At 45.6% G+C, this 26772-nt stretch overlaps 1 protein-coding gene across 3 annotated transcripts in view; it reads left to right on the top strand.

The window, feature by feature from the left end:
• Window positions 1–26772, top strand: part of LOC148509421 (MORC family CW-type zinc finger protein 3-like) — a 266886-nt gene that overhangs the window by 106210 nt on the left and 133904 nt on the right. For all 3 annotated transcript variants that reach the window (XM_088443164.1, XM_088443165.1, XM_088443163.1), the window contains exon 7: window positions 15489–15620. In XM_088443164.1, coding sequence (XP_088299290.1) covers window positions 15489–15620 — 132 coding nt within the window. The remainder of the gene's footprint in view (window positions 1–15488; window positions 15621–26772) is intronic.

Raw genomic sequence — 26772 nt, 5'->3', positions numbered from 1 at the left:
ACTCCAATTGTAGACTCGTCCAAACTGCATCGTCTCATGATCATTTCGACATAAAGACTGAATAAAGCTGCCGAGAGAATACAGCCTTGTCGAACGTCTTTTCCGATCTTGAACCAATCCGTGTTGAATAAAAGCTGTCCTGACTGTGGCTTCTTGACTCATGTAGAGCGATCTCATCAGTTTCTCCAGGTGCTCCGGAATGCCCATCTGCTGTAAACATTTCCATAGCTTGTCGTGCTCAACGCAATTGAACGATTTGCTGTAGTCAATGAAGCAAATGTACACATCCTTTTGATACTCTCGTGTCTTTTCCATAATCCATCGCAGGCTTGCAATTTGATCTCTGTTCCCGCGACCCCTGCAAAATCCAGCCTGCATGTCTGGGAGCTCCTTCTCTACAAAGTAGGCCATGCGTCTTTGAATAATCTTCAGCAATATTTTGCTTGTGTGCGATATTAGTGCAATAGTCCGATAGTTGCCACATTCCTGTGCATCACCCTTTTTTGGAAGCGGGACAAAGACTGATCTAGTCCAATCTTTGGGCCATGAGTTCATTCTCCATATCTGCTGACAAAGGCCCTCATTCAGAGCCGTATGCTCTGAGCAGAGCGCACGCTCTGAATGAGGGCCGCCCTCCATAATTCTGGACGCTCGTATAGCTGTGGGTCACCACCCACAGCCTATACGAGCATGCAGTGTGATGGCCGCGATGGTCGTGACCATCGCGACCATCAAAACTGCAAGCCGGAGCCTGCGGTTGAGGTTTTCAACCGCAAGGCCCGGAGTGATTTTGGCTCTATCAGGGCCAAAATCACTCCCACTGACATCACTAGTGATGTCAGTGGGCTGGCTTCTGACGGTAGGCGTTCCCTTGGGAACGCCCCCGTCAGAGAGGCACGCCCACCAAAGGGGGTGTGCTGTCAATCAACATCGACAGCACGCCCCCTTTGATCAGACACAACGAGCGAAGGAAAGTCCTTCGCTCGTCGCATCTGGCGCATGCGCACGACGGAGCTCCCGCCGTCGTGCGCATGCGCAGTGCACAACATCGACCCACTTGCGAGCGGACAGCTGCTCGCGAGTGGGTCTGAATCAGGGCCAAAGTGCTGTTAGTGTTGAGACAGGTACCGGCTTGAGTCATTCAGCTTGTAAACCGTCAACGCCTGGGGCTTTCCTGTTTGGTAGTTGTTTTAAAGCCCAGGCAACCTCCTCCTCTAGAACATCTGGTTCATACTCGCTTGGGTTTTCCTGGCCGATGGGTTGATTTGGTCGATTGCCTGCATATAATTCCATTGTGTATTCCTTCCACCTGTGCTGGATTTGGTCTTCATTCAGTAGGATTTTACCATTCCGGTCTTTGGTCGCTGCTTTGCGTGACGTAAATGGTGCACGTGCCTGCTTCACAAAGGTGAACAGTTCACAAATGTGGCCTTGCTTGTTTGACTCTTCCAATTTTGTGCACTGTTCATTCCAGTAACGTTCCTTATCTCGTCTCACTTCTCTCTGAAATTCTGCATTTAGCAATTTGAATTCGATACTATTGCCAGAGGCCTTGGCTGTTCATATACCAGATATGAACTGGCAATATTATATCCAAAAACATAAACCTCAAGCATTTGAATATATACCACATGAAAAAGAATTTAAAACATGAAGGTAAAAACTTAATCAGACCTATACAACATATAACATTTAGGGCTCTATTTATTAACATTATTTTTACTAAAATAAAGTGAAAAAGGGTGTTTTCACACCCTTTTCACATTATTTTAGTATCACCTATAGTTATTACAGGGCAATTGGAGTAGAATTCGTAAAATTCTACTCCAACCCCTAAGTATCACTTATTTTTAGTAAGCAGATCGCATTTCCCATAATTGTAATGGGAAATGTGATCCGACCAAAGTGACTAAAAATAAATTGTAAAAAAATACCGGGAAAAGCCCTGTGTTAATAACGCCACCTGGAGGTGGCGTTATCCAGGGTCTCACCCGGTTACTGGGCTCCTACTCTGCTCTAAAAGGCAGAGCAGAGCACAGAGCCGGTCCCAGTAATCAGCTGTGTGGTCTAAACAGACCACACGCTGATACACTGCAAAAAAAAAAAAAATAGGAAAATGTTGCGGCAGCCATTTTCTCAGTGATTTCCCTATGGCACATGTGCAGAGCGCTGGGAAAATGTCAGCGGTGCCCATTTTCCAGGAGTTTTGTGTAGCGCCTCTCCAGCCGACATGGGACTTCGGAGAGGTAAGTATTAGAAAGTATGGGTGCAAGGTGTCCCGGGTGGGCCCTCCTGGACCCGGGGGCCCATGTGCACCTCACACCCTGCACATTATATATACGCCCCTGAACGGGTCGCAGAAATGGGTCAATGTGAACTGAGGGCAATGTGAGGCATAATGTCAACTGTGGGAACGTTATTTAAAAACTTATTAGGTCTTATTTGTAACTTATCATTTTTCTTCTATTTTTCTTTTACAGAATGCTCAGCAAAGTACACTTTTGTATAAAAATAGTAATGTTGGTGGGATAGTGTGGTAGATCACGGTTATTTTTGATACATGAAATTAGATCACAACCTATTTGAACATGTCTTTGCTAAGGCAATAAAAGCTTTGCACATATGAAGTATGTTATCTACTTGCATCGCAGTGCGCAAACTGACCACTGCGATTGGGAAGCAATCACAGTGAGCACGCAGTCCAATCGACTAGTGATTGACATGAAGTGACTGGGGGTGGTCGGTGGAATGCATGCATGTCTGTGCATTTGAACGCCGTTACAGGGGCGGGCACAATTAAGACCCTGTGATTGCATAGGTCTAGATGGTGACAGGAAGCTTAGCAGCTTGTGCGGCAGTGTCAGGTCAACCACAACTTTGCGAGTGGTTCCGATGTTACTCGATGCTACCGATTTTTAGTTGACTTGCGGATGCATGTCATGGGAAGTGGATGGCTTTATACAGTGGCGGGCGTCTAGGGGTTGCCGTGCATTCATTAGCATATTTTCATATCGGCTGGGTATGTGCGATCCGTGCTGAATCAGGCCCTTAATACACAAACAGCAGCTGCAGGACCACGTAGTCAAAGCAGCAAGAACAGGTAAGAGAGAACAGAACAGAGTTGGAGGGAATTCTACAGCTCATAGAGGCCCCCACAGTAGTTTGGCCACACCTCTTCCAGTGGTATATTTTAGGGATGGCCATCGATGGGTCTTCATTGATGGTGCCATCGGTGGTTTGATTGCAGGAAACTGCTGATGGGAAACCACCATCAATGGTGTTCAGTGGAGGTGGTACATGGCATTTCAGGTAAGGGGGTGGGTCTTTGTGGGTCACATTGGTAAAACAGAGTTAAGCTCTGTTTATTTATAAAAATAAATCATCCCTGGGCTCTCTGCTATCAATGGAAAAGAACCATAGGATCACTACCATCTATGGCAAAACCAATGACCATTGGTGGCAAACCATATTCGATGGCCAACCTAGTACATATAAGCACAGGGCGCTAAAATATCAAGTTACGGCTCTGCCACTTTTATATCAGTTGTGATTACTGCAGGATGCTGCATAAAGTAGCACTGACATTCAATACGGGATGTAGTTACTATCCCAGCGGTCAGGATGCCAGCACTCAGAATACCGGCGCCAGCTTCCCGACAGCAGTTGGAAATCCCGATGCCAGGATCCCGACCGCCAGCATCCTGATGTTAAGTATTAGTGTTAAGTCTGGGGGCCCTGATTCAGCAAAGAACACAACTGCCATTTGTGGGTGGTGACGGGGGGGGTGGTCTGGGGAGCGCAGGCGCATCAGTTCGTTTGAACGCCGTTGCAGGGGCGTGCATAAATTAGCCACTGCGACAGCATGCGCAGCCTGAGTACTCACTGTGTGCAGGAAGTTTAGCAGTGTGTGTGAGGTCAGGTCAACCACTAATGTGCGTATGGGTCTGATATTTCTAGTATGTACCGATGTCTTTGCAGTCTTGCTAACTTTTACGGATTTATGTAGTGCTGAGCGTCTGCATGTTGTGCAGCGGCTGCATTCCTTAGCGTGTGCAGACTTGCGATCCGTGCTGAATCAGGCCCAGGGTTAGGCTGCGGGGGGAGGGATAGGTTTAGGGGATAGGGTACTTGCCTAGTTGGGTCGGGATTTGACTGTCGGGATGACGTACCCGATCCATTTAATACACCTAACATATTTCACTGCAGCAAGTTAGAGTTTGAAAACCAGACTATAGGCTACATACATATGTTGCCCATGTAATTGCCTGATTGCGGAATACAATAAGGAATCCAAATGTGCTGATCTTACAGTCTAAGTGCACATAATAAAAACCAGGAAAAGGGAATTGGAGAAGTTCAATGAGCACAGGATAAAGAGGTCACTGGTATGTAGATATAGATATTGACAGATCCACAATCATAAGAAACAATTAAACCCACTATCCAATAGGGGTATACAAATTATTGTTATGTGGAGGTGCTCCCCTGAGAGTATGAATTAATGAGAAGAATGAGAAAGAAAGAAGAACTCTCTAGTTGGGGTCACTCTTTACTGATACTAGATTGATAATTAAAAAATAGCATTTATTGGATATGCATTAAAATATCTGCCAAAAACAAATACAGATCCTAAATAGCACAATTAACAATCAATATTGGACAAAACAAAACACAATACTAAACACTAATATAGGAAGCAAAGTGAAATATGAGTCAGTGGAGTGACTTCAGGAGAAAGGGTTATATATTCAACAAGTATGGTCATATGGAAAAGACCACTAAATGAGCCCCCCTCGAGATGTCAATCCAAACAATATAATGTTAATAGTATTGTGATCATACACAGAAAAAGTAAGTTCCATGAAAATAAAATTCCATGATATATCACAGCAACAACACACATATAATATAATAAATCTCAAAATTACAAAAATTGTCAAAAATTGTTTAATATCATCAGATATTGGTAGAGAACATGACATCTCTCCCATCATGCAGAGTGAGCCGGCCCGGGAAGATGCCCGGACAGAGGAGCAGATGCCGGAGCGTGAATCAAGGTAAGTGGATTTTTTTTTTGTGTGTCTGTCTGGCGTGGGAGGGTTTACTACTACTACGGGGACTGCATATATATGGGGATTACTACTGGGGGCACTGCTTGGGGGGACTACTACTGGGGGGGACTACTACTGGGGGCACTGCTGGGGGGGGACTACCACTGGGGGCACTGCTGGGAGGACTACTATTGGGGGCATTGCTGGAGGGGACTACTACTGGGGGCATTGCTGGGGGGACTACTACTGAGGGCATTGCTGGGGGGGTCTACTACTGGGGGCATTGCTCCGGGGGACTACTACTGGGGGCACTGCACTGGTGGGACCACTACTGGGGGCACTGAAATAGTGGGACCAATACTGGGGGCACTGCACTGGTGGGACCACTACTGAGGGCACTGCATAAGTGGGGATTACTGCTGGGAGCACTGCATAGGTGGGGGACTACTACTGGGGGCATTGCTGGGGGATGACTACTACTGGAGGCACTTCTGGGGGGGACTACTACTGGGGGCACTACTGGGGGGTTAGTACTGGGGTCACTATATAAGGGAGACTACTACTGGGGGCATTATATAAGGGGCACTGCATAGGGGGACCACTATCTGGGGAACTATATAAGGGGCACTGCATAGGGGTACTACTACTGGGGGCATTGCTGGGGGGGACTACTACCGGGGGCACTGCTGGGAGGACTATGACTGGAGGCACTGGTGGGACCACTACTGGGGGCACTGCACTAGTGGGACCACTACTGAGGGCACTGCATAGGTGGGGATTACTGCTGGGGCGTTGCATAGGTGGGGGACTACTACTGGGGGCATTGCTGGGGGAGGACTACTACTGGAGGAACTGCTGGAGGGGGACTACTACTGGGGCCCCTGCTGGGGGGTTAGTACTGGGGTCACTATATAAGGGGGACTACTACTGGCAGCATTATATAAGGGGCTCTGCATAGGGGGACCACTACCTGGGGCACTATATAAGGGGCACTGCATAGGGGGACCACTACTGGGAGCACTGTATAAGGGGCACTACTGGGGGCACTGTATAAGGGGAACTGCATAAGGACTTGTGTAGCTATCCAAGAGGTAGGGGAGGGTGAAGAAATGCCTAGGGGGCCAAGAAACCTTGCACCGACCCTGCACCCAGGGGCTCCCGCGCGCACTGTACTGTGCCGAGGAGACAGAGAAGTACAGCCGCTTCCTGCTGTCTGACAGGTACGCATACTGGCTCTCTCTATCTCTCCTCTTCCTTGGGGCTGTCCGACACTGGTGAGAGGAGCCGATGAGTCTGCAGTGGCCACAACCTGACACCTCCCACACCCAGGCTACTCAGGATGCTCGATGTGTACCAGATGCTGCTGTGTGCAGGCTGCAATGCTCTGTCTCTGTGTACTGGAGCAATGCTCTGCTTTTGTGCTCTGTCTGTGTACGGGAGGGATGATCTGTGCAGGATGCTTGTTATGGTGATGATGATTGGTGCTCTGTGATACATGGTGTACTGTACATATAAATGCAGTGTGAGGGATGCTGGCGGTATAGGATGCTTTATACGACTGGGAGGGATGCCCTGTGAGTAGCAGGGATGTGCTGTGAATGAGATGGGATACCATGTGACTAGAAGGAATGCCCTGTGACTAGGAGCGGTGCTCTGTGACTAGAAGGGATGCCCTGTGACTAGGAGCGGTGCTCTGTGACTAGAAGGAATGCCCTGTGACTAGAAGGGATGCCCTGTGACTAGGAGCGGTGCTCTGTGACTAGAAGGAATGCCCTGTGACTAGAAGGAATGCCCTGTGACTAGAAGGGATGCCCTGTGACTAGAAGGAATGCTCTGTGACTAGAAGGGATGCCCTGTGACTAGGAGCGGTGCTTTGTGACTAGAAGGGATGCCCTGTGACTAGGAGCGGTGCTCTGTGACTAGAAGGGATGCCCTGTGACTAGGAGCGGTGCTCTGTGACTAGAAGGGATGTGCTGTGACTAGGAGCGGTGCTCTGTGACTAGAAGGGATGCCCTGTGACTAGAAGGAATGCTCTGTGACTAGAAGGGATGCCCTGTGACTAGGAGCGGTGCTTTGTGACTAGAAGGGATGCCCTGTGACTAGGAGCGGTGCTCTGTGACTAGAAGGGATGCCCTGTGACTAGGAGCGGTGCTCTGTGACTAGAAGGGATGTGCTGTGACTAGGAGCGGTGCTCTGTGACTAGAAGGGATGCCCTGTGACTAGGAGCGGTGCTCTGTGACTAGAAGGAATGCCCTGTGACTAGGAGCGGTGCTCTGTGACTAGGAGCGGTGCTCTGTGACTAGAAGGAATGCCCTGTGACTAGGAGTGGCGCTCTGTGACTAGAAGGGATACCCTGTGACTAGGAGTGGCGCTCTGTGACTAGCAGGGATGCCCTGTGACTAGGAGCGGTGCTCTGTGACTAGAAGGAATGCCCTGTGACTAGGAGCGGTGCTCTGTAACTAGAAGGAATGCCCTGTGACTAGGAGTGGCGCTCTGTGACTAGCAGGGATGCCCTGTGACTAGGAGCGGTGCTCTGTGACTAGAAGGAATGCCCTGTGACTAGGAGCGGTGCTCTGTGACTAGCAGGGATGCCCTGTGACTAGAAGGAATGCCCTGTGACTAGAAGGGATGCCCTGTGACTAGGAGCGGTGCTCTGTGACTAGAAGGGATGCCCTGTGACTAGGAGTGGCGCTCTGTGACTAGCTGGGATGCCCTGTGACTAGGAGCGGTGCTCTGTGACTAGAAGGAATGCCCTGTGACTAGGAGTGGCGCTCTGTGACTAGCAGGGATGCTCTGTGACTAGGAGCGGTGCTCTGTGACTAGAAGGAATGCCCTGTGACTAGGAGCGGTGCTCTGTGACTAGAAGGAATGTCCTGTGACTAGGAGTGGCGCTCTGTGACTAGAAGGAATGCCCTGTGACTAGGAGCGGTGCTCTGTGACTAGAAGGAATGCCCTGTGACTAGGAGCGGTGCTCTGTGACTAGAAGGGATGCCCTGTGACTAGGAGCAGTGCTCTGTGACTAGAAGGGATGCCCTGTGACTAGAAGGAATGCCCTGTGACTAGAAGGAATGCCCTGTGACTAGAAGGGATGCCCTGTGACTAGAAGGAATGCCCTGTGACTAGAAGGGATGCCCTGTGACTAGGAGCGGTGCTCTGTGACTAGAAGGAATTCCCTGTGACTAGGAGTGGCGCTCTGTGACTAGAAGGGATGCCCTGTGACTAGAAGGGGCGCTCTGTGACTAGCAGGGATGCCCTGTGACTAGGAGCGGTGCTTTGTGACTAGAAGGAATGCCCTGTGACTAGGAGTGGCGCTCTGTGACTAGCAGGGATGCTCTGTGACTAGGAGCGGTGCTCTGTGACTAGAAGGGATGCCCTGTGACTAGGAGTGGTGCTCTGTGACTAACAGGGATGCCCTGTGACTAGGAGCGGTGCTCTGTGACTAGGAGCGGCGCTCTGTGACTAGAAGGAATGCCCTGTGACTAGGAGTGGTGCTCTGTGACTAGCAGGGATGCTCTGTGACTAGGAGCGGTGCTCTGTGACTAGAAGGGATGCCCTGTGACTAGGAGCGGCGCTCTGTGACTAGAAGGGATGCCCTGTGACTAGGAGCGGCGCTCTGTGAGTAGAAGGGATACTCTGTGACTGGGAGCGGTGCTCTGTGAGTAGAAGGGATACTCTGTGACTAGGAGCGGTGCTCTGTGACTAGAAGGGATGCCCTGTGACTAGGAGCGGTGCTCTGTGACTAGAAGGAATGCCCTGTGTCTAGGAGCGGTGCTCTGTTACTAGAAAGGATGCCCTGTGACTAGGAGCGGTGCTCTGTGACTAGAAGTATTGCCCTGTGACTAGGAGTGGTGCTCTGTGACTAGCAGGGATGCTCTGTGACTAGGAGCGGTGCTCTGTGACTAGAAGGGATGCCCTGTGACTAGGAGCGGTGCTCTGTTACTAGAAAGGATGCCCTGTGACTAGGAGCGGTGCTCTGTGACTAGAAGGATTGCCCTGTGACTAGGAGTGGCGCTCTGTGGCTAGCAGGGATGCTCTGTGACTAGCAGGGATGCTCTGTGAATTCAAAGTAGCACCGGCGCCCCCATTTACATACACTCCCAAATATATATTATACCCCTGGCAACGAGCGTAAAACCCCTGGCAATGAGCATGGAGCCCCTGGCAATGAGCATGGAGCCCCTGGCAACGGGTATGGAACACCTGACAACAAGCATGAAACCCCTGGCAACAAGCATGAAACCCAGAGACCCCGTGCATCTAGCATGAAACCCCTGGTAATGAGCATAAAACCCCTGACAACGAGTATGAGACCCCTGACAATGAGCAGGTAATTTAAAAGTAATTAGAAGGCATACTGTGGGGCCTAAAGTGGTGTCAGGGGGCAAATATGTAAGTGACACTTTGGTAATAGGCATTACAGTGTGTGGCATAATGTGTAAGGGGCATTACAGTGTGTGGCATAATGTGTAATGGGCATTACGGTGTGTGGCATAATGTGTAATGGGCATTACTACAAGGAGGAAAAATACTGTAAACTGTCTAAGGGGGGGGGTGAGAGCACATTTTTATCTTTTGCACTGGGAGCCAAATTACGTATAAATGACCCTGTAACCCTGTAATTATTTTACCAAAATGCAGTGGGGCGGGCGCGACAGAAACATTTTTGGCAGGGGGGAGCAAAATTTATAGTTACACCACTGCTGGCATGCACATAGAATTGCGAAAATCGCAAAGGACCTCTAAGCCTCAGATGTGGCCATATTTACAGTGCAGCTAAACTTTTGATTGATTTGAACAGGAAGCAAATCGAATCCTCGTCAATGATAGCCCTAATTAGCAAGATCTGGTACCTAGGCTCCAGGGAATATATAAGAGCCCTTCTCTGTGACACTGTGCTAAAATTTCACGCTACTTGGGACCCCTGGTGTTCTACATTCCATAGACCGCTTCCTGGACTGACGTGCTGGTCTTCACAGGGTTGTATGGTGCATCATATGGGACATAAGATAGTGCATCCGAAAAAGGTCCATGTCCTTATATGGAAGGGCCAGGGAAGAGATAGGGGAGGCCAGGAGATGCTGGGGATAAAAGAAGAGGAAGCTACAAGTGAGAATGATAATAAACAGGAAAAGTGACAGGTCCAAACAGCGCCCCCTGCCCTGCGGTGCCCTGTGCCAAGGCACTGGTCGCACTACCCTAGTTACGGCCCTGACCCCCTTATCCATTACTCTAATGTACTTCATTTGCACTGTTTTATTTTCAAGTTGAATTGGTTTTGAAAACAAAATGTAAAAATTGATATGAGAAGCATTGCTTTATTTGTATTTTTTTGTACACTATTTCCATTGATTCCGGTATTGATGTATTTCCTTTAGTACATTTCGCCTTTAATGCTTTGGGAATAACTGGGAATACATTTTTAATTACGAAATATCAACAGAAATGAGACACTGCTATAACTCCTAAAGAATGTTGCAGTGAAACAACACTGGGTTATGTAACAATTTAATAACAACATTTCTTTAGAACTAATTTGAAACTTTATCTTATATCACCACATATGATAATCACTGATTTAAAATCTACTAAAATACTAATATTTTTGTTCGCTTTGGGATCATATACTGTACGAGTGGTTTATTTTCATATATTTGCCAATGCATACAGGCTAATGCTGGGTACACACTGGCAGATATATTGGCCAATCAATTGATCGACCAATATATCTGGTGCCCGTTGGCCAGTGTGTACCAGCAATATGTCTGTAAACGACGTTGTTCACAGACATATCACGTCGGCTCTGCTGCACAGTCTATGCCAAATATATATATGCAGATAGATTGGGGCATCGTGCGGTGTATACAGGCAGTCTGCCGACCGCCCGTACCCTTGCAGCAGAGGCCCTTTCCACATTATTTTAGTTGCACATGAATTTACTAAAGGGCAATTGGAGTAGAATTTGTAAAATTCTACTCCAAACCCTAATTATCAAATTTTTAGTAAGCAGATCGCATTTCCCATAATTGTAAAGGGAAATGTGATCCTGGCCAAAGTTACTAAAAATAAATTGTGAAAAAATACCGGGGAAAGCCCTGTGATAACGCCACCTGGTGATGGCGTTATCCAGGGTTTCCCCCGGTTCCCCAACTCCTGCTCTGCTCTAACAGGCAGTGCAGAGCCAGGCCCCAGTGTTCAGCTTTGTGGTCTAAATAGACCACAAGCTGATCACTGGAAAAATAAAAAAAGTCAAACAAAAAAAAACCCACTTACCTGATTCCAGGTTGATCGCTGCTCCGGCAATGTCCTCCGGGGCTCCGGTCAGCTGGTCTCCCGGCTCCTGCACTGTGACCCTGGTCAGCTGCTGCATAGAACAGTTGACTGGGGTCACTAGGCAGGATGGGAGACCAGCTGACCTGAGCCCAGAGGACATTACCGGAGCAGCGATCACCAGAGGTAAGCGAAAGTAAAGGGGGAGGTGGGGGGGGGGGGTCGCAGGGGGTTTGTGGTCATGGGGGAGGTTAGGCAACCTTCTCACTGTATTAAGGATTTGCAGGGACAGAGCTTTATCGCAAGCTTGTCCCTGCAAGGCATTTTTAATAAATCCCTGTGATACAGTATTTCCTAAATTCATAATGCGAATTTAAGCAAAAATATCACACTGCAATCTGCATATTAAATGCAGATTGTAGTAAATAAGGCCCATAGGGAGAGATGTATCTAAAGAGGTCAAGTGCATAAGTTGCCCACAACAGCCAATCAGCTTCTACCTATCATTTATCAAGTACATGATAGCTAAAGGTTGAAGTGTCTAGCACAGAGGTTTTCAACTGCTGTGCCGCGGGCGGTTGTGAAGTTTGCCGCAGAGCCGCCAGTCACATTAAAGAAGTGTGGACCAGGCAGCACTGTTGCTGAGCTCCTCTGGGAGGCTCAGGTGCACCCGGACTGTGACCTGCCTAAATGCGGCGGCGTGACATCACAGGTCACACACACCTTGTTGCCCCGCCTGCCTGCCTGCCCACCCCAACAGAGACTTGACCAGCCCTTGCGGTCCACCAGTCACCCAGCCAGCCCTTCTGTCCCACCAGCCGGCGGCAGCCAGTCACCCAGCCAGCCCTTCTATCCCACCCGCCCGCGGCCAGCCACCCCTTCCCTTCTGTCCATGGCCAATCACCATGCCAGCCCACGGCCAGTCAGCCACTGCGAACATCTCTGCACTGTGGGAACCCACAGCTGATGATTGACAGGAAGGCATTATGATTTCATTTTGAGGGAAGCAATGTGGTTTATATTTTTTTCTGTGTGTCCAGCAAAGTGTTGTTGTTTTGTGTCTCTGTGGGGGCCAATGTTATTTTTTTTTTCTATGGGGGCCAATGAATGTGTTTTTATGTGGGAGCCAATATGTATGTGTTTTCATAGGTCACACACGCTGCATCACCATAGAGTGTAAGCTCTCACGAGCAGGGACCTCTTCCCTCATGTGTTTCTCCTTACACTTTCTTCTACTCCTTACTCCTCATAAGGGCACCTAACACGTGACCGCCAACTCCCTGCTGCTTATTGTGAGTGTTTTAGTCACTATTGCTGCAATGTATATAATGTCCTTCACTGTACTGTAAGTTACTTGTTTTTTTGTTCACTTATTAGTTTTATGTACTATGTAAGGCGCTGCGGAACACTTGTGGCGCCATATAAATAAAGGATAATAATAATAATAATAATAATCATAGTGTGCCTTGGCAATGTAAATATTTTACGTAGTGTGCCTCGATTTGAAAAAGGTTGAAAATCACTGGTGTAGCATCTCACTTGTATGCCATTTAGTTCCCTTTACAACTTATCACTTACCATATTTAATAGAACAATTCTATTCTTGCACTTTGGTAGCATTTTTTGTTTTAAAATAAAATGGGTGTGTTCTGGCAATGTCTTAGATAGTGGTAGAGAGAGGAATAGAGTGCAGTCAAGTGGGACACAAAGGCAGTAAGCTTATGTCACTGAGGATGTTGTCAAGAGATGCTGGAGGAGCGGTTAGAGAGATAGGAATAAGCCAGGTTTGGAATGATTGGGGTGGATATTATATTCTGCACCTTACGCGTAACCTGATCAAGGAAGCACCCATTGTTGTTGTACATTAGCAAACGTACTTTGCAGGCTGAGTAGAATAGATCTGAAAGTTGATATTTACTATTGCTTAAAGTAGAGATGAGCGGTTCGGATTCTGTGGAATCCGAACCGCTCCGAACATTGGGGATCCGAGTCCACCCGAACCCTGTTCGGGTGTTCACCGCCTGACTCGGATCCCCGTTCGGGGCCGAACGGCGGCCTCCTGATGTCGGATTCTCACTAGAGAATCCGACATCAGGTCTCCTCGCGTGTAGGGCAGAGCGCTCTGCCCTACACAGACACAGACACACAGCCGCCAGCGGCAGCTGTGTGTTTGTCACAGCAGCCAATGAGAGTCACACAGACTCTCATTGGCTGCTGTACGGAGGGAGCCGGCTGGAGCTCACACCTGAGCTCCATCTTCCGGCTCCCTCCGCAGCGTGTGACAGCAGAGCGGACGGCGCGGGAGCGGGGAATCAGGTAAGTTTTATTATTTTTTTTTTTTTTACTTGTCAAAGATCTGGGGGCGCTACTGGGGGGGGCTATACTACTGGGGGGGTCTGCTACTGGGGGGGCTATACTACTGGGGGGGTCTGCTACTGGGGGTCCATACTATTGAGGGGCCTGCTACTGTGGGGGGGGCTATACTACTGGGGGGGTCTGCTACTGGGCGCTGGGTGTCCATACTACTGAGGGGCCTGCTACTGGGGGGGCTATACTACTGGGGGGGTTTGCTACTGGGGGGTCTGCTACTGGGGGGGCCATACTACTGAGGGGCCTGCTACTGGGGGGGCCATACTACTGGGGGGGGCTTACTACTACTGGGGGGGGATACTACTGGGGGGGCTTACTACTACTGGGGGGGCCATACTACAGGGGGGGCCATACTACAGCGGGGGCTACTACTGGGGCAGCCTACTACTGAGGGGGGCCTGCTACTGGGGGCAGCCTACTACTGGGGGGGGCATACTACTGGGCGGGCCATGCTACTGGGGGGGCCATACTACTGGGGGGGCTGCTAATGGGGGGCATACTACTGGGGGGGCCTGCTAAAGGGGGGCATACTACTGGCTGGCATGCTAATGGGGGGCATACTACTGGGGGGGCCTGCTAATGGGGGGCATTCTACTGGGGGCACTGCATAGGGGACCCTACTACTAAGGGGACTGCATAGGGGGCACCACTGCTGGGGGCATTGTGTAAAGAACACCGCTACTGTGGGCATTGTGTAAAAGGGGCACTACTGTGGGCATTGTGTAAAAGGGTCACTACTGTGGGCATTGTGCAAAAGGGGCACTACTGTGTGTCGTAACATAAATAAGAGACACTACTTTATGGTGTAATGTGAATCAGGCCCTACGTGCGGTGTAATGTGAATAAGATTGTGCACTGTGACTCCTTGGGCCGTAGCCCACTATGTAAACAAGTACTGTGACTCTGCTGGCCGTACCCCACTGGGTGGGTGCACTACTTTTCATTTCTGCCACTGCTGTGTGGCAATGTGTCATAGATGTGCTTTATACTGTGGTGTCTGTGTCGTTGTGCCGCTGCTCTATCGCTTAGGAACCAGTCAGCTCACTGCAACCTTTGGCCAATAATGTTGAAAACAATATTATGAGCTGTTATATGGTCTAAATTGACTGGAAATTAATGTTATTGAGGGTAATAATACTCTAGGAAGAAAAAAAAGACCAATTTATGTGATTTTAGCTTTTTTTGTCAATTTTTGTAAAAAAATCCAAATCCAAATCCAAAGCCAGTCACCGCAGTTTGGCAAATCCAAATCCAAATCCAAAGCCGGACGACGAATTAGAACCAAATCCAAATCCGGCAAAAATGGTCCGGCGCACATCCCTAGCTTAAAGTATTATATGGTATTTGGTCATTAGGAGAGGCATTGTGTGTTTGCCAAAAATCTATTTAGTTCTCCACTATATTCACTAATGAAAGTGACTGTCTGAGGTGTTATGTTTGGTAAAGAAAATTTCTAGGTTTAAACTACATTCAGTACGGAGTGGAATTTATTCTGAAATCTAGGTCCTGGGGGCCAGTCTGGAGATTCCAGGTGAAATACCCTGTCTGCGTAGCCTTTAATACAGAATGTGGCCTTTTTACTTGTGTGGTTGTTATAGTAATACCAATATCAATGCCACGACTTTCCCCCATATTAGTGATGTGTATGATACTCTTATTGTTCAGTGCTATAGTACGGTGTAAAGTTTATATTCACTATTGTTTAAGAGACGTGTTATTGACGGGGCTAATATAACCTTCTGAGTATGGCAATGAGTGCAATGATAAATAGTTTAATGTCAGATTTCTTTTCTTTTACAGGCATATTGCAGCATGTTATATTTGAAACCACGGATGCAGATTATTCTCAGGGGCAAAAAAGTTCAAACAAAACTTGTTTCCAAAAGCCTCGCGTTTATAAGAAACTATAAGTACGGCCCCAAGATTGTGGGAGTATCCTTATATGTGTACAATTCACTAACTGTGTGCTGTGTATGGAAGTGTAAGAGGGTCTATTTACTAAGCCTAGAATGGAGATAAAGTGAATGGAGATAAAGTACCAGCCAGTCAGCACCTGTCATGTCACAGGCTGTTTGAAAAATGAGTTAGGAGCTGATTGGCTGGGACTTTATCTCCTTTCACTTTATCTCCATCCAAGGCTTAGTAAAGACCCCTATGTACTAAGCCTTGAAGAGAGATAAAATTGGATGTAGATAAAGTATTGTTGGGGTGATGAGGCTTCCTACCCCTGGATCATGGTATGAGAAACGCTGCTCCTATTTTATTAATTTTCCTTACAGCCGGCTGGGAAGATAAGGAAACTCAACACACACACTTGTGATGAATTCCACTTAGCTCTCAGAGGTACATCCCCTTTGAGCCGTCTTTTATAAGTTCAGAAAACTGCTGTCACAAACATTTGCCAAAAATGGTTTGACAGAAAAGAATACATATGATTGGTTTAACAAGTACATAGGATGTGTCAATGCATCTTTCAGTTAGTCGTTTTTTCACAGTGTCCTGACTTAGTATCCTATTCTGGGATTCTTCAGCTGCTGCTCTCCTTCAGCTGCTTGTTCAATGCAATCTCATGATATTTGTGTAAAGGAAAATGACTTTTTCTCATAAATACTGATGAATCCTACAGTATGTTTTAAATAAACACTATAAATTATTATAGACTCTCACAATCCCCTCTTTTTATTAAAACATACTATCTTTCCCTTACTGGAGTCATGGCTTTCATAGTAACTATGTTACTTCCATAGTCACCCTATGCAAGTAGATGCAAGCATCATTCATCACCTGAATACCAAGAATCCCGGCGCATCTTTCCCTAGAAAGAGGGGTTTCTTCCAACATCAGTACTACAGAAAACACATTTCTTCTCAGGTGTGATCAATGTAATTATTTCACGCGCTAAACACTTTTCCCACTCGGAGGCACTCTTCTTATGTGTGACAAAGAGAGTCCCTACTGGTGCAGATGCCTTATTTACCATTTTCCTAAAATTATAAGATAGATAGCAATTCCACAAAATGAGCAAAATTAATACAATGATTATAACGACTACTGGGTGAATGAGACCACTAAACATCCTTTTGACTGAAGGTGAGTTACCTGTGAACACATCCCACCAATGGTGCTGTAAATTATCTTTTAATTGTGTGGCTACTTCCACCAATTTCTCTGCTTCTAAAACTGTCTGTATTTGTACATGATGGGCACAATAGTTTACTTTCTGTAAGTGGTGAGCAAGTTTTTCTGCATTATTAATGGCATTAATGATACTTTGGAGATTAACTGTAAGGTTATGGGGAGGTATCTCAGTCACCTGAAATTCAAACTGTACATCTTCTTGTCTCTTCGCTTAGAAAACATAAGTAGTGTTCTTCCACCTGAGGTGTGTAACGCTAAATAAACATCTGGTAAAAGGATTTGGTAAATTATAGAGGGAAGTTGTATTCATATCATATGTGACTAGGCATACAACCTGAGGCTCTACCTCTATAGACATATCCACCTCTTTATCATGCAATTCCCAGTTGCATACACTGGTTGGGTCTTCTAACTTACAAGGCTCATATAGCTGTGTTTGCTGAGGACATACTAATCCATCATTGGTATCAGTACATAGGGATAAGTCATGTGTCCTATTACTGGTGTCTATGTGTGTACCTCTCATCTGGGGAGTCCACAACTGAGTGCCTCCAGTAGTTGTCTACAAGGGGACTGGTAAGATGAAGTACTTACACATAACCTGTTTCTGTGTGAAATTATACACATGAACTTCACCCGTGCAAAAGTTGTCAGTACACAACATCTTCTTTCCCTGAACTTGTATCCATAGCAAAGAAGATATATTAAACATCCTTCTGTATACTTGTTCATTACCTGTCATTAACTGTGTTGGTGTTTTACCCTTTTGCATATTTTGATGCATGGTTCTGAGAGAACATTCAGTCCAATTAAACAGTTCAGAAACATTTGTTGACAGGTAAAGTGTGTTAAACAATGTTCTATTGAACACCTGTAAATATTCATTATCCCAAGATATACTGGCCTGTAATGGAGTAAATACTGTATTCATCCATGTAGCTTGCATTGTAACTAATCTTTTCATATCTTCTCCTGCATTACTCATTTTGCTGGCTAAAGTTTCTATATCTATACTACTAAGTAACCCTATACCTGTACCTGATGCGCCTAGCAATGTATCATATCATTCTCTCTTTTGTCTGCTATAGCATTTTGGCTCTGGGGGGAAAGAAATATTAAATCTTAATATAGTGGTTTGTCTTTGGGTACCCACATTTACACAAGTGGAGGGAACTTTAACTAGTGAGTCATTCCTTATAGTGGGCTTGCTATTTAGGACGTACATACTTGTCATTATTACTGAATTATTTGGCAATTGCATGGTATTAGTGCAAACTATCACTACACCTCTTTCTATAGTTGTTGGGCTTCCTATGGTTATACCAGGGTCCGCACTATTGACACACTGAATACCCTATGCCTATGTTTTCTTAAATCCTTTAGAGCCCATAAACTTATCTGTACAACACTTAATTTTTATTCCACTTATGATAGTAATATTATCATGCTCCCTTGGTGCCCAGTAGAGATGCCTTATATTATATTGTCCCAAACTTTTTACATATATCGAACCTCCTGACCAGGTTACATTAAATCTGTGTAACTGGTAAGTCTGGTTACCATAAACTATCCTAGAGTACTCTATTTGTCCTCCTGTTGTTCCCTGGTGTGTGTGCAATACCCTTAGACTAAGTATAGCCAACATTATCACACAAAAAGGATTCATGATGGTGGTTCAATCTTGACCGTCAACTTCTTGCAATGTGAGGCATGTATCCACGTACTCTTTTCTCCAATTTTCATTGAAGTTGGTGTAGTCAACAGAACCTGATATGGACCATCAAATCTTGGCTCCAGAGACTTTCTGACATGTCTTAGTGTATACCCAATTGCCCGGTTTCAATGAATGTACACCAGGTACTGCTTCTGGGTCTGGAAGGGAGGAGGAAACTAAAGAATGGATGTTATTCACTTGATTACAAAGAGTAGCTACATAGTCTGTTAAATCTGCATGATTGTGCTGCAACTGTTGAGGGAAACTAACACCCTGTCTTAGGAGGTCTTAAGAATAGTATCTCATAAGGTGACAGCTTATGTTTCTTACTGGGGATGGTTCTAACTTAATATAAAGCTATGGACAGACAGTTCACCCATGTCTTGCCTGCCTGTGCCATAATCGTTTGTATCTTTAGTTTGAGGGTACCATTTAGTCTCTCTACACACCCACTGGCCAGTTAGAGAAGAGGTCTGTACAAACGAGGGCATACTCATATGTCCCCACCCTAGGCAACTGAATATAGTCTATCTGCAGTCTCTGAAACGGGTATAATGGCTTTGGTGTATGTCTTTGTGGTACTTTTACTGTCTGTCCTGGATTGTGTTTCCCACACACCTGGCATGATGCTACGTATGCTGTAGCTGCTGCATTAAAGCCTGGTGCTATCCAGTGCTGGAGCACCGTGTTTACCATGGCCTCCTTTGAATTATGCACTGGACCATGGGCCAGCTGGGTCATCAGGGGATATAAGGCCCTTGGGAGGCACCACCTGGTGGCTTTAGCCCAATGCATATTAACACAAGTGGCTCCCTCTTTCTCCCAGCCTCTCTTTTCGCCTTCTATGGCTTGTTCTTGAAACTGGTGTAAAACCTGTATATCTAAGGGGTCTTTCTTTGTATCTGTTTCTATACCATAGAGGGCTTAATAGGGCTACCTCATACTTGGTTAACCTGGCTGCAGAAAGATGCTTAGTTCTGGCCTGGTTAAACATTTCTATTACTGAGTGGGGAACCTGTTATGATCAATGAGTGGTCCAGCACTAAATCTGCTGCCTTGTCTTTAGGCATAGCGGCAGCTGCTACTGCTCTTATACAAGAGGGTGCTCCTTTGATTATACTATCAAGCTGCAATGAATAATATGCCAGGGGCCATTGTTTACCACCATGTTCCTGCACTAATACCCCTTCAGCATGTCCTTGTGTTTCATGACAGAATAACATAAAAGGCCTGTCATATCTGGGTAATCCTAGTGCTGGTGCCTTGGGTAACTGCAGTTTTTATCTGCATAAAAGCTTTCTTCTGTTCTGATGTTAATATTACTGTTTTGTCTTTTGTATCTGTTAACGCATCATAGAGGGGCTGTATTATGAGGGATGTGTTGGCAATCCATTCCATCAATACTCTATTAGAACTAGAAATGCTCCTGGTGGTAGTGGGCTCTGACACTTTCTGTATAGCTGATATCCTATCTTGTGTCAAATGTCTTGTACCTTGAAAAAAACAATGTCCTAAAAAGGTAACTTGTGCTTCAGCTGTTTGCAATTTTTCTTTTGACACTCTGCAATGTTGTTCACACAGAAAAATAAGTAATGATTTGGTCTCAATTTGACATTGTCCCTCTATATCTGCCCACAGGAGCAAATCATCCACATACTGCAACAACTGGGTGGTCTCAAACTGTGGTCTCCACCCTTGCAGTATGATGGACATTGCCTCTGTAAATGCAGATGGAGAGGTTGCCCCTCCTTGGGGTAATCTAATCCAGCAATACTGTTTGCCCATACTTGTAAAAGCTAAATAAAGCTGACACTCTGATGTACAGACAAATAAATAAATAAATAAATAAATGAGCCAAGTCTATTACTGTGAAATGAGTTGCGGTTGCTGGCATTTGGTTTAATAAGGTGTGTGGATTAGGCACTATAGGTACGTCCACCACCAACCATTTGTTTACCTCTCTTAGATAATGCACCATCTGGTATTCCTGTTTACCATCTGCCCCCACCTTCCTTTTTACCAGAAATAAAGGGGTGCTCCATGGGGACCTACATTCTCTTATAACCCCTGTTTTCTGATATGCAGCAATCTGCCGCTGTATGGCCTTTTCCTGATCTCTGGTCAATGGGTATTATTTAATCTTTACTGGCACTACACCTGGTTTTAAGGTGAGTGTAACAGGTTGTACATCCAGTAATCCCACATCTGTTTTACCCTTAGACCATAATTTTTTTAGGGACTTCTGAAAGCCAGTCAGGGATCATCACTTCTATCAGTATCTGGTGTTGCAGCAAATATATTGCTGCTGCTAGCTGACATTGAAGATCCTGCCCTGTACTTCCTTTCAGTATTACATTACCATCCCTGTACTCAATGGTAGCTTGTAATTCATTAAGGATATCCTAACAAATTAACTGGACAGGATGTGGAGGTCAGGAATTCTACATGGACTTTAATTTTTATTTTTCTGACCCCACTGCAACTTTTATGGGCTTGCTAACATGTAAGGATACAGTATGTCCTGTTAGTCCTGCTTGCGCCAGTGTCTATTATACAGTCAATTTGTTGCCCCCCAGGTAATGTCAATTGTATTATTCCCTTGGGACCTGAGGTATTAATAATGGATTGTGGGGGACCTGACACTGGACAGCCTATTTCCTATGGGCTATGTGCTGTTTGAACCCTTACTCCAAATTGCTCCCTTTTCTCTGCCCATTGCTTATATTTCTGACAATCCCTTTTCATGTGCCCTGCTTTATGACAGAAGAAACATAACCCTTTCCTTTTTGCTTCTTCTGGAGATACTTTCCTATTATCTCTGGTCTGTCTATACTGAATTTGGGTTCTTACTCTTATCATAACTACTGCATTCTGGGGATTTGGTTCAAACACCTCCTGTGTAGTTACAGCATATGCCTCTATAGATGTGTTTTGGTATGGGGGTGGACCTGTCCCTTTCTGAAAATACATCTGTTCACCCCCAGTGTTCACAGCCACAAGGTTCATCATTATTGCCTGTGGCTTGCTTCTTGCACACCTGTGTCCTGTGTCTGTTTTTATTAAACATTCAAGGCATTAAGGTGCCTGACCATCCTAGGGCTGATATTTCCTCCTGCATAAGGCTGTGGAGGAGCTGGTGGTGTAACTGGTGATAAGTGTGGAGGTGATGGATAATGAGGTGATCTGGTTAAGCCTTGTTGATCACAGGGTTCCCCTGGCCAGGGCACTTGATTACCACAAAATGAACAATTAGTGTTGGCATTAGGTACACATTTACCACATCCTGGGCATTTCCTGCCATCCCTTACTAGTGTGGTAAATGGAGCCAAACTTTGGTATTTTAGGCTTAAATCAGGGGCTGTTAGTGATGCCTGTTGATTTACAAAAGGGATCACTGGGACAGGCCTCACAATATTTGGACCACAATCTTCCATAAACTCAGTGTCTTGTGTTACCTCTTGTTCTTTATGTATTTGTTTGGCTACCTTTAACCAAGCCTGTACTTGCTTGCCTACTTTCTTACACTCTATCCAAGCCTTGTTTTCTTTTGCAAAGGTTTCCCATCTTACAGGATCCAGGGAACCCACACTGGGCATCCCTGCTTTCTGTAGTATCTTTTGAATATCTTTATGTGCACTTTTCCCCTCCCTGGATTCGACTAGATCCGCAGGAGCACATAGTAATTCTTTTACCATGCCTGTACTGTCCTGAGCCCCTATAATGGGTTACCGCTCCTAGTTTTTCCTGAATCCCCTGAGGAATCTTTATTTTATTCAAAAGAACATTCACTTATTCCTGCGCTCCTACTGGGTAACTATACAACAAAACCTGTCTTATCAGCTTCAAATGCCTATGAGCTGGCAACTCCCTAATAACTAGACAAGCTACTAATGAACTATCCCTGCACAAATTACTGGGTAGCTAATTTATTAGTCCAGCCCAGTCTTTATCTATCCTGGTAGCCAAATATGTTGACACCCTATGATGCAAGCATATACCACAGGGATCCTCTGATTTATTACAGCTATTAGATTAGGATTTATAAATGATCTGGTTTACTGTAATATCACTACACAAGTACACCCCTCACACTTTAGTTATAGGTGGTTCATATATTAGACTCTGGAGACCTGTTATCCCTGTCCTTAAAAAGACAATACAGTATTCCCAATGTCACTATAACAATCCCACAGATTATGACCCACTGTTCTAATCCTTCTGGCATGCTTCACAGATGAATAACATGTACATCCCTCCAGCCCCAGGCGCCTCTAGGGGTACCAACGAGGAAACGTGAAGGACCCTATCCCGAATAAATGGGCACCTTTCTCTGCACTCCTAAACACATTTGCGGTGTTTAGGCGCTAGGTGTCACTTCTTACAGCTACTATGAGAGCAAGGAGATCAGTGAATGTCTCAACCCAGGGATCACACCTCTCAAAAGACAGGACAAGCCTCTAATAGCAGATGAGAGGTGCAGTCCCTGGTTGATTATTTAAAGATCTGGTTCCTTCATATACATCTCACAGTTAGCACACATACAATCACACTCCTTTCACTCACTTCAAGACAAGACAACTTATACTTTAAAAGAGCAGATTTGGCATACAATATATTCATAGATCCCCGATTAGCCCATCCATACTGAACCCCACACTACTAATTAGGAAGCGCAGAAGAGAGCATTAAAAAGCACAAATGAGCATTTGTTTTTCAATACTCACCGATCGGAATTTGCTTCTGCAGTTCCAAATTTTCAAGTGGATATTCATCAGTACAGACAGGCAGTTGGGGATCCCAGATGAGTCCCCCAGAAATGTTGGGGTGACGAGGCTTCCTACCCCTGGATCATGGTATGAGAAACGCTGCTCCTACTTTATTAATTTTCCTTACAGCCGGCTGGGAAGATAAGGAAACTCAACACACACACTTGTGATAAATTCCACTTAGCTCTCAGAGGTAGATCCCCTTTGAGCCGTCTTTTATAAGTTCAGAAAACTGCTGTCACAAACATTTGCCAAAAATGGTTTGACAGAAAAGAATACATATGATTGGTTTAACAAGTACATAGGATGTGTCAATGCATCTTTCAGTTAGTCATTTTTTCACAGTGTCCAGACTTAGTATCCTATTCTGGGATTCTTCAGCTGCTGCTCTCCTTCAGTTGCTTGTTCAATACAATCTCATGATATTTGTGTAAAGGAAAATGGCTTTTTCTCATAAATACTGATGAATCTTACAGTTTGTTTTAAACAAACGCTATAAATTATTATAGAATCTCACAGTACCAGCCAACCAGCTCCTGTCATTTTTCAAACACAGCCTGTGACATGGCAGTAAGGAGCTGTTTGGTTGGTACTTTATCTCCAACCACTTTTTCTCTCTCCAGGGGGTATATTTACTAAAGTGCTGGTTTTTAGAAGTGGATATGTTGCCCATAGCAACCAATCAGATTCTACTTAACATTTATCTAGTACCTTCTAGAAGATAATAGCTAGAATCTGATTGGTTGCTAAGGGCAACATCTCCACTTCTAAAAACTCTCACTTTATTATATATACCCCCAGGGCTTTATACATCTACCCCGTAGTAACCCTTATTTTACTGAGCAGACATTAACAGCTGGCAGATGAATACAGGTGATGGGCTAACAATCTGTATCTACAGAAATGTTTGACAGTAACATAAAAACTGAAATTTACACCTTGTTATAAAAAAAAAAAAAACATGTTATCAAAATAATATAATAATTTAAAAAATAAATTTTAAATGGAGAGGGATGTAGTCAGCATCCCGATGGTCAGGAATGCGGCAGTCAGAATCCCATCGCCAGGATCCCAACAGCAGTCTGAATCCCGGCTCCAGAGTCCCGACCGCTAACATCCCGGCGATGAGTATTAGGGTTGGGTCTAGCGTTAGGCTGCGGGAGGGTTAGGGATAGGCTGTGGGAAAAGTTATGGTAGACTTACAGTAATATAGGACTCGGCGCTAGCAGTGGCGTATTGCAAAAAAGGGTCACAATTCTGCACACTTACATGAGAAGCTATGCCAATCTTCTCTCAATCAAAACAGAACAGAGAAATGGTGTGAGGTGGCACTTTATCAGACACAAGGCAATAAGGATTAATGACCTATTTTAATCACAATAAAAATGCAAAATACACATCCTAAAAAAAAAAAAAACATTCACATGTACAGATTAAATAGTCACCATAGTCAAAAGGAGTTACTGTATCTAGGCAAGCCTACCATAAGTCTATATTTCTTTGGGGTCCATAGGGATCCACAGGATTACCATGGGGATGTCCAAAAGCAGTTCCCCTAGGGTGGGGGGCGCTCCTGAGCAGGGAGAAAGGAGAACTTGTCGCCAAAAGGAAGCATTCTGAGAGGCAAAAGTATCATTGGCATAGAACCTAAGAAAAGTGTGGACAGAAGACAAACGTAGCTGCCTTGCACAATTGTTCAGCAGAGGCACCACAACTAAATGCCCACAATGGCCCTGCATACCGAGTAGAATGTGCTGTCACCGTGCTTGGAACAGGGAGATCATCCTGTGAGTACACCTGAGAGTCATGCATAGCCATCTCACCAGAGTCTGCTTATTAGCTAGCTGGCCATCCTCGTTTGTGAAAACCATATAATACAAAAAGAGTATCTGATTTTCTCACAGAGTTGGTATGCTCCAAATAGATACGGACAGCATGAACTACATCCAGGGAGGCTTCACCTACAGAAATATCTGGAGCCTGAAAAGCTGGAATAACAATTTTATCCTGGTGAAAAATTAAAATAAAAAATGGGGAGTGACAAGACAGTGCTGCCAAATCAGAGACTCTGGGAGCAGAAGAGATAGCGAGAAGAAAGTGTCTTCGCTGTCAGCCACTTCAAATCTACACCCTAGAGGTTCAAATGGGGGAGCTTGATGCCCCTTAAGAACCAAAGACAAATCCCATGGTGCTACTGGTGGAACAAAGGGAGGCTGAACTCGCAGAACTTCTTGGAAAAAAAATTCCAACATTTGGAATTGAGGCAATCTCCTCTGGAACCAGTCTGACAGTGCAGAAACTCTCAAAGTAGCAGGCGGAAACCATGGTCTAAACCTGCCTGGAGAAAAGCCAGTATCCTGGAAATACTAAACACCTTAGCATCATATTTTGTGTGGGAACACTATTGACTAAAAGAATGCCAAACTCTAATAGACGCAGACAGAGGCAGGCTTCTGTGCCCTAAGCATCGTTTGAATTACAGAATTGGAAAAACCTTTTGCTCTTAGGATGGAAGATTCAAGAACCACCCGTACCTGTGGACCTTGTGGTTGTGACGTGATGCAATGAGATCTATCTCTGGTAGACCCCATTTGTTTTCCAGGAGCTGAAACACTCCCGGATGGAAAGACTAATCTCCGTCGTGTATGTCCTGGCGACTTAGGAAGTCTGCTTCCCAATATTCCCGGTATGAATATTGCTGAGATGGCCTGAAGATGACATTCTGCCCAAATCAGAACACTTGTCACTTCTTTCATGGCTGCATAACTTCTTGTGCCTCCCTGATGATTGAGATAGGCCACTGTTTTCGCATTGTCGGACTGGATCTTGACCATCTTTTCCTGGAGCAGGTCCTGTACCCTGATTAGTGCTTTGTATACTGCTCGCAGTTCCAGAATGTTTATTGGCAGATGACATTCCTGATTTGTCCATCTTCCCTGAAAGGTGTGATGACCTGTCACTGCTCCCCATCTGCAAAGACTGGCATCTGTGATGATTGGCACCCAATTTGGAATCCAGAATGGGTGCCCTTTGTTCAGGCGATCCTTTCTCAGCCACCACAGCAGGGAGTGACGAACCTCTGGAGTAAGAAGGATCCTCTGGGACCTTATTAGGTTATACTGTTCGTTCCACTTGGAGAGAATCAATCTTTTTGCAGAGGCTTGGAATGGAACTGAACATACCCCACTATGTCAAAGGTGGATACCATTGATCCCAGGACTTGCATTGCTAACAGAATGGATACCCTTCACTTGCATAGCAGCCTGCGTATTCGCAATGATTGTGGCCACAAACTTGTCCTCTGGCAGAAACACCATCTGTGCCCGAGAAACCAGAAGAGCTCCCAGATGTACAATCTGCTGTGTTGGAGAAAGTGATGATTTATTCCAATCGATGATCCAGCCGTGCTTTTTTAAGCAGGCTATGGTCAGTTGAAGATGGTTTTGTTAAACAACCGGAGTCTGTG

This window comes from Taudactylus pleione, unplaced genomic scaffold, assembly GCF_031769625.1.
Source record: "Taudactylus pleione unplaced genomic scaffold, aTauple2 ptg000327l, whole genome shotgun sequence".
Taxonomy (NCBI): domain Eukaryota; kingdom Metazoa; phylum Chordata; class Amphibia; order Anura; family Myobatrachidae; genus Taudactylus; species Taudactylus pleione.
This window is presented reverse-complemented; position numbering and strand designations above follow the sequence as displayed.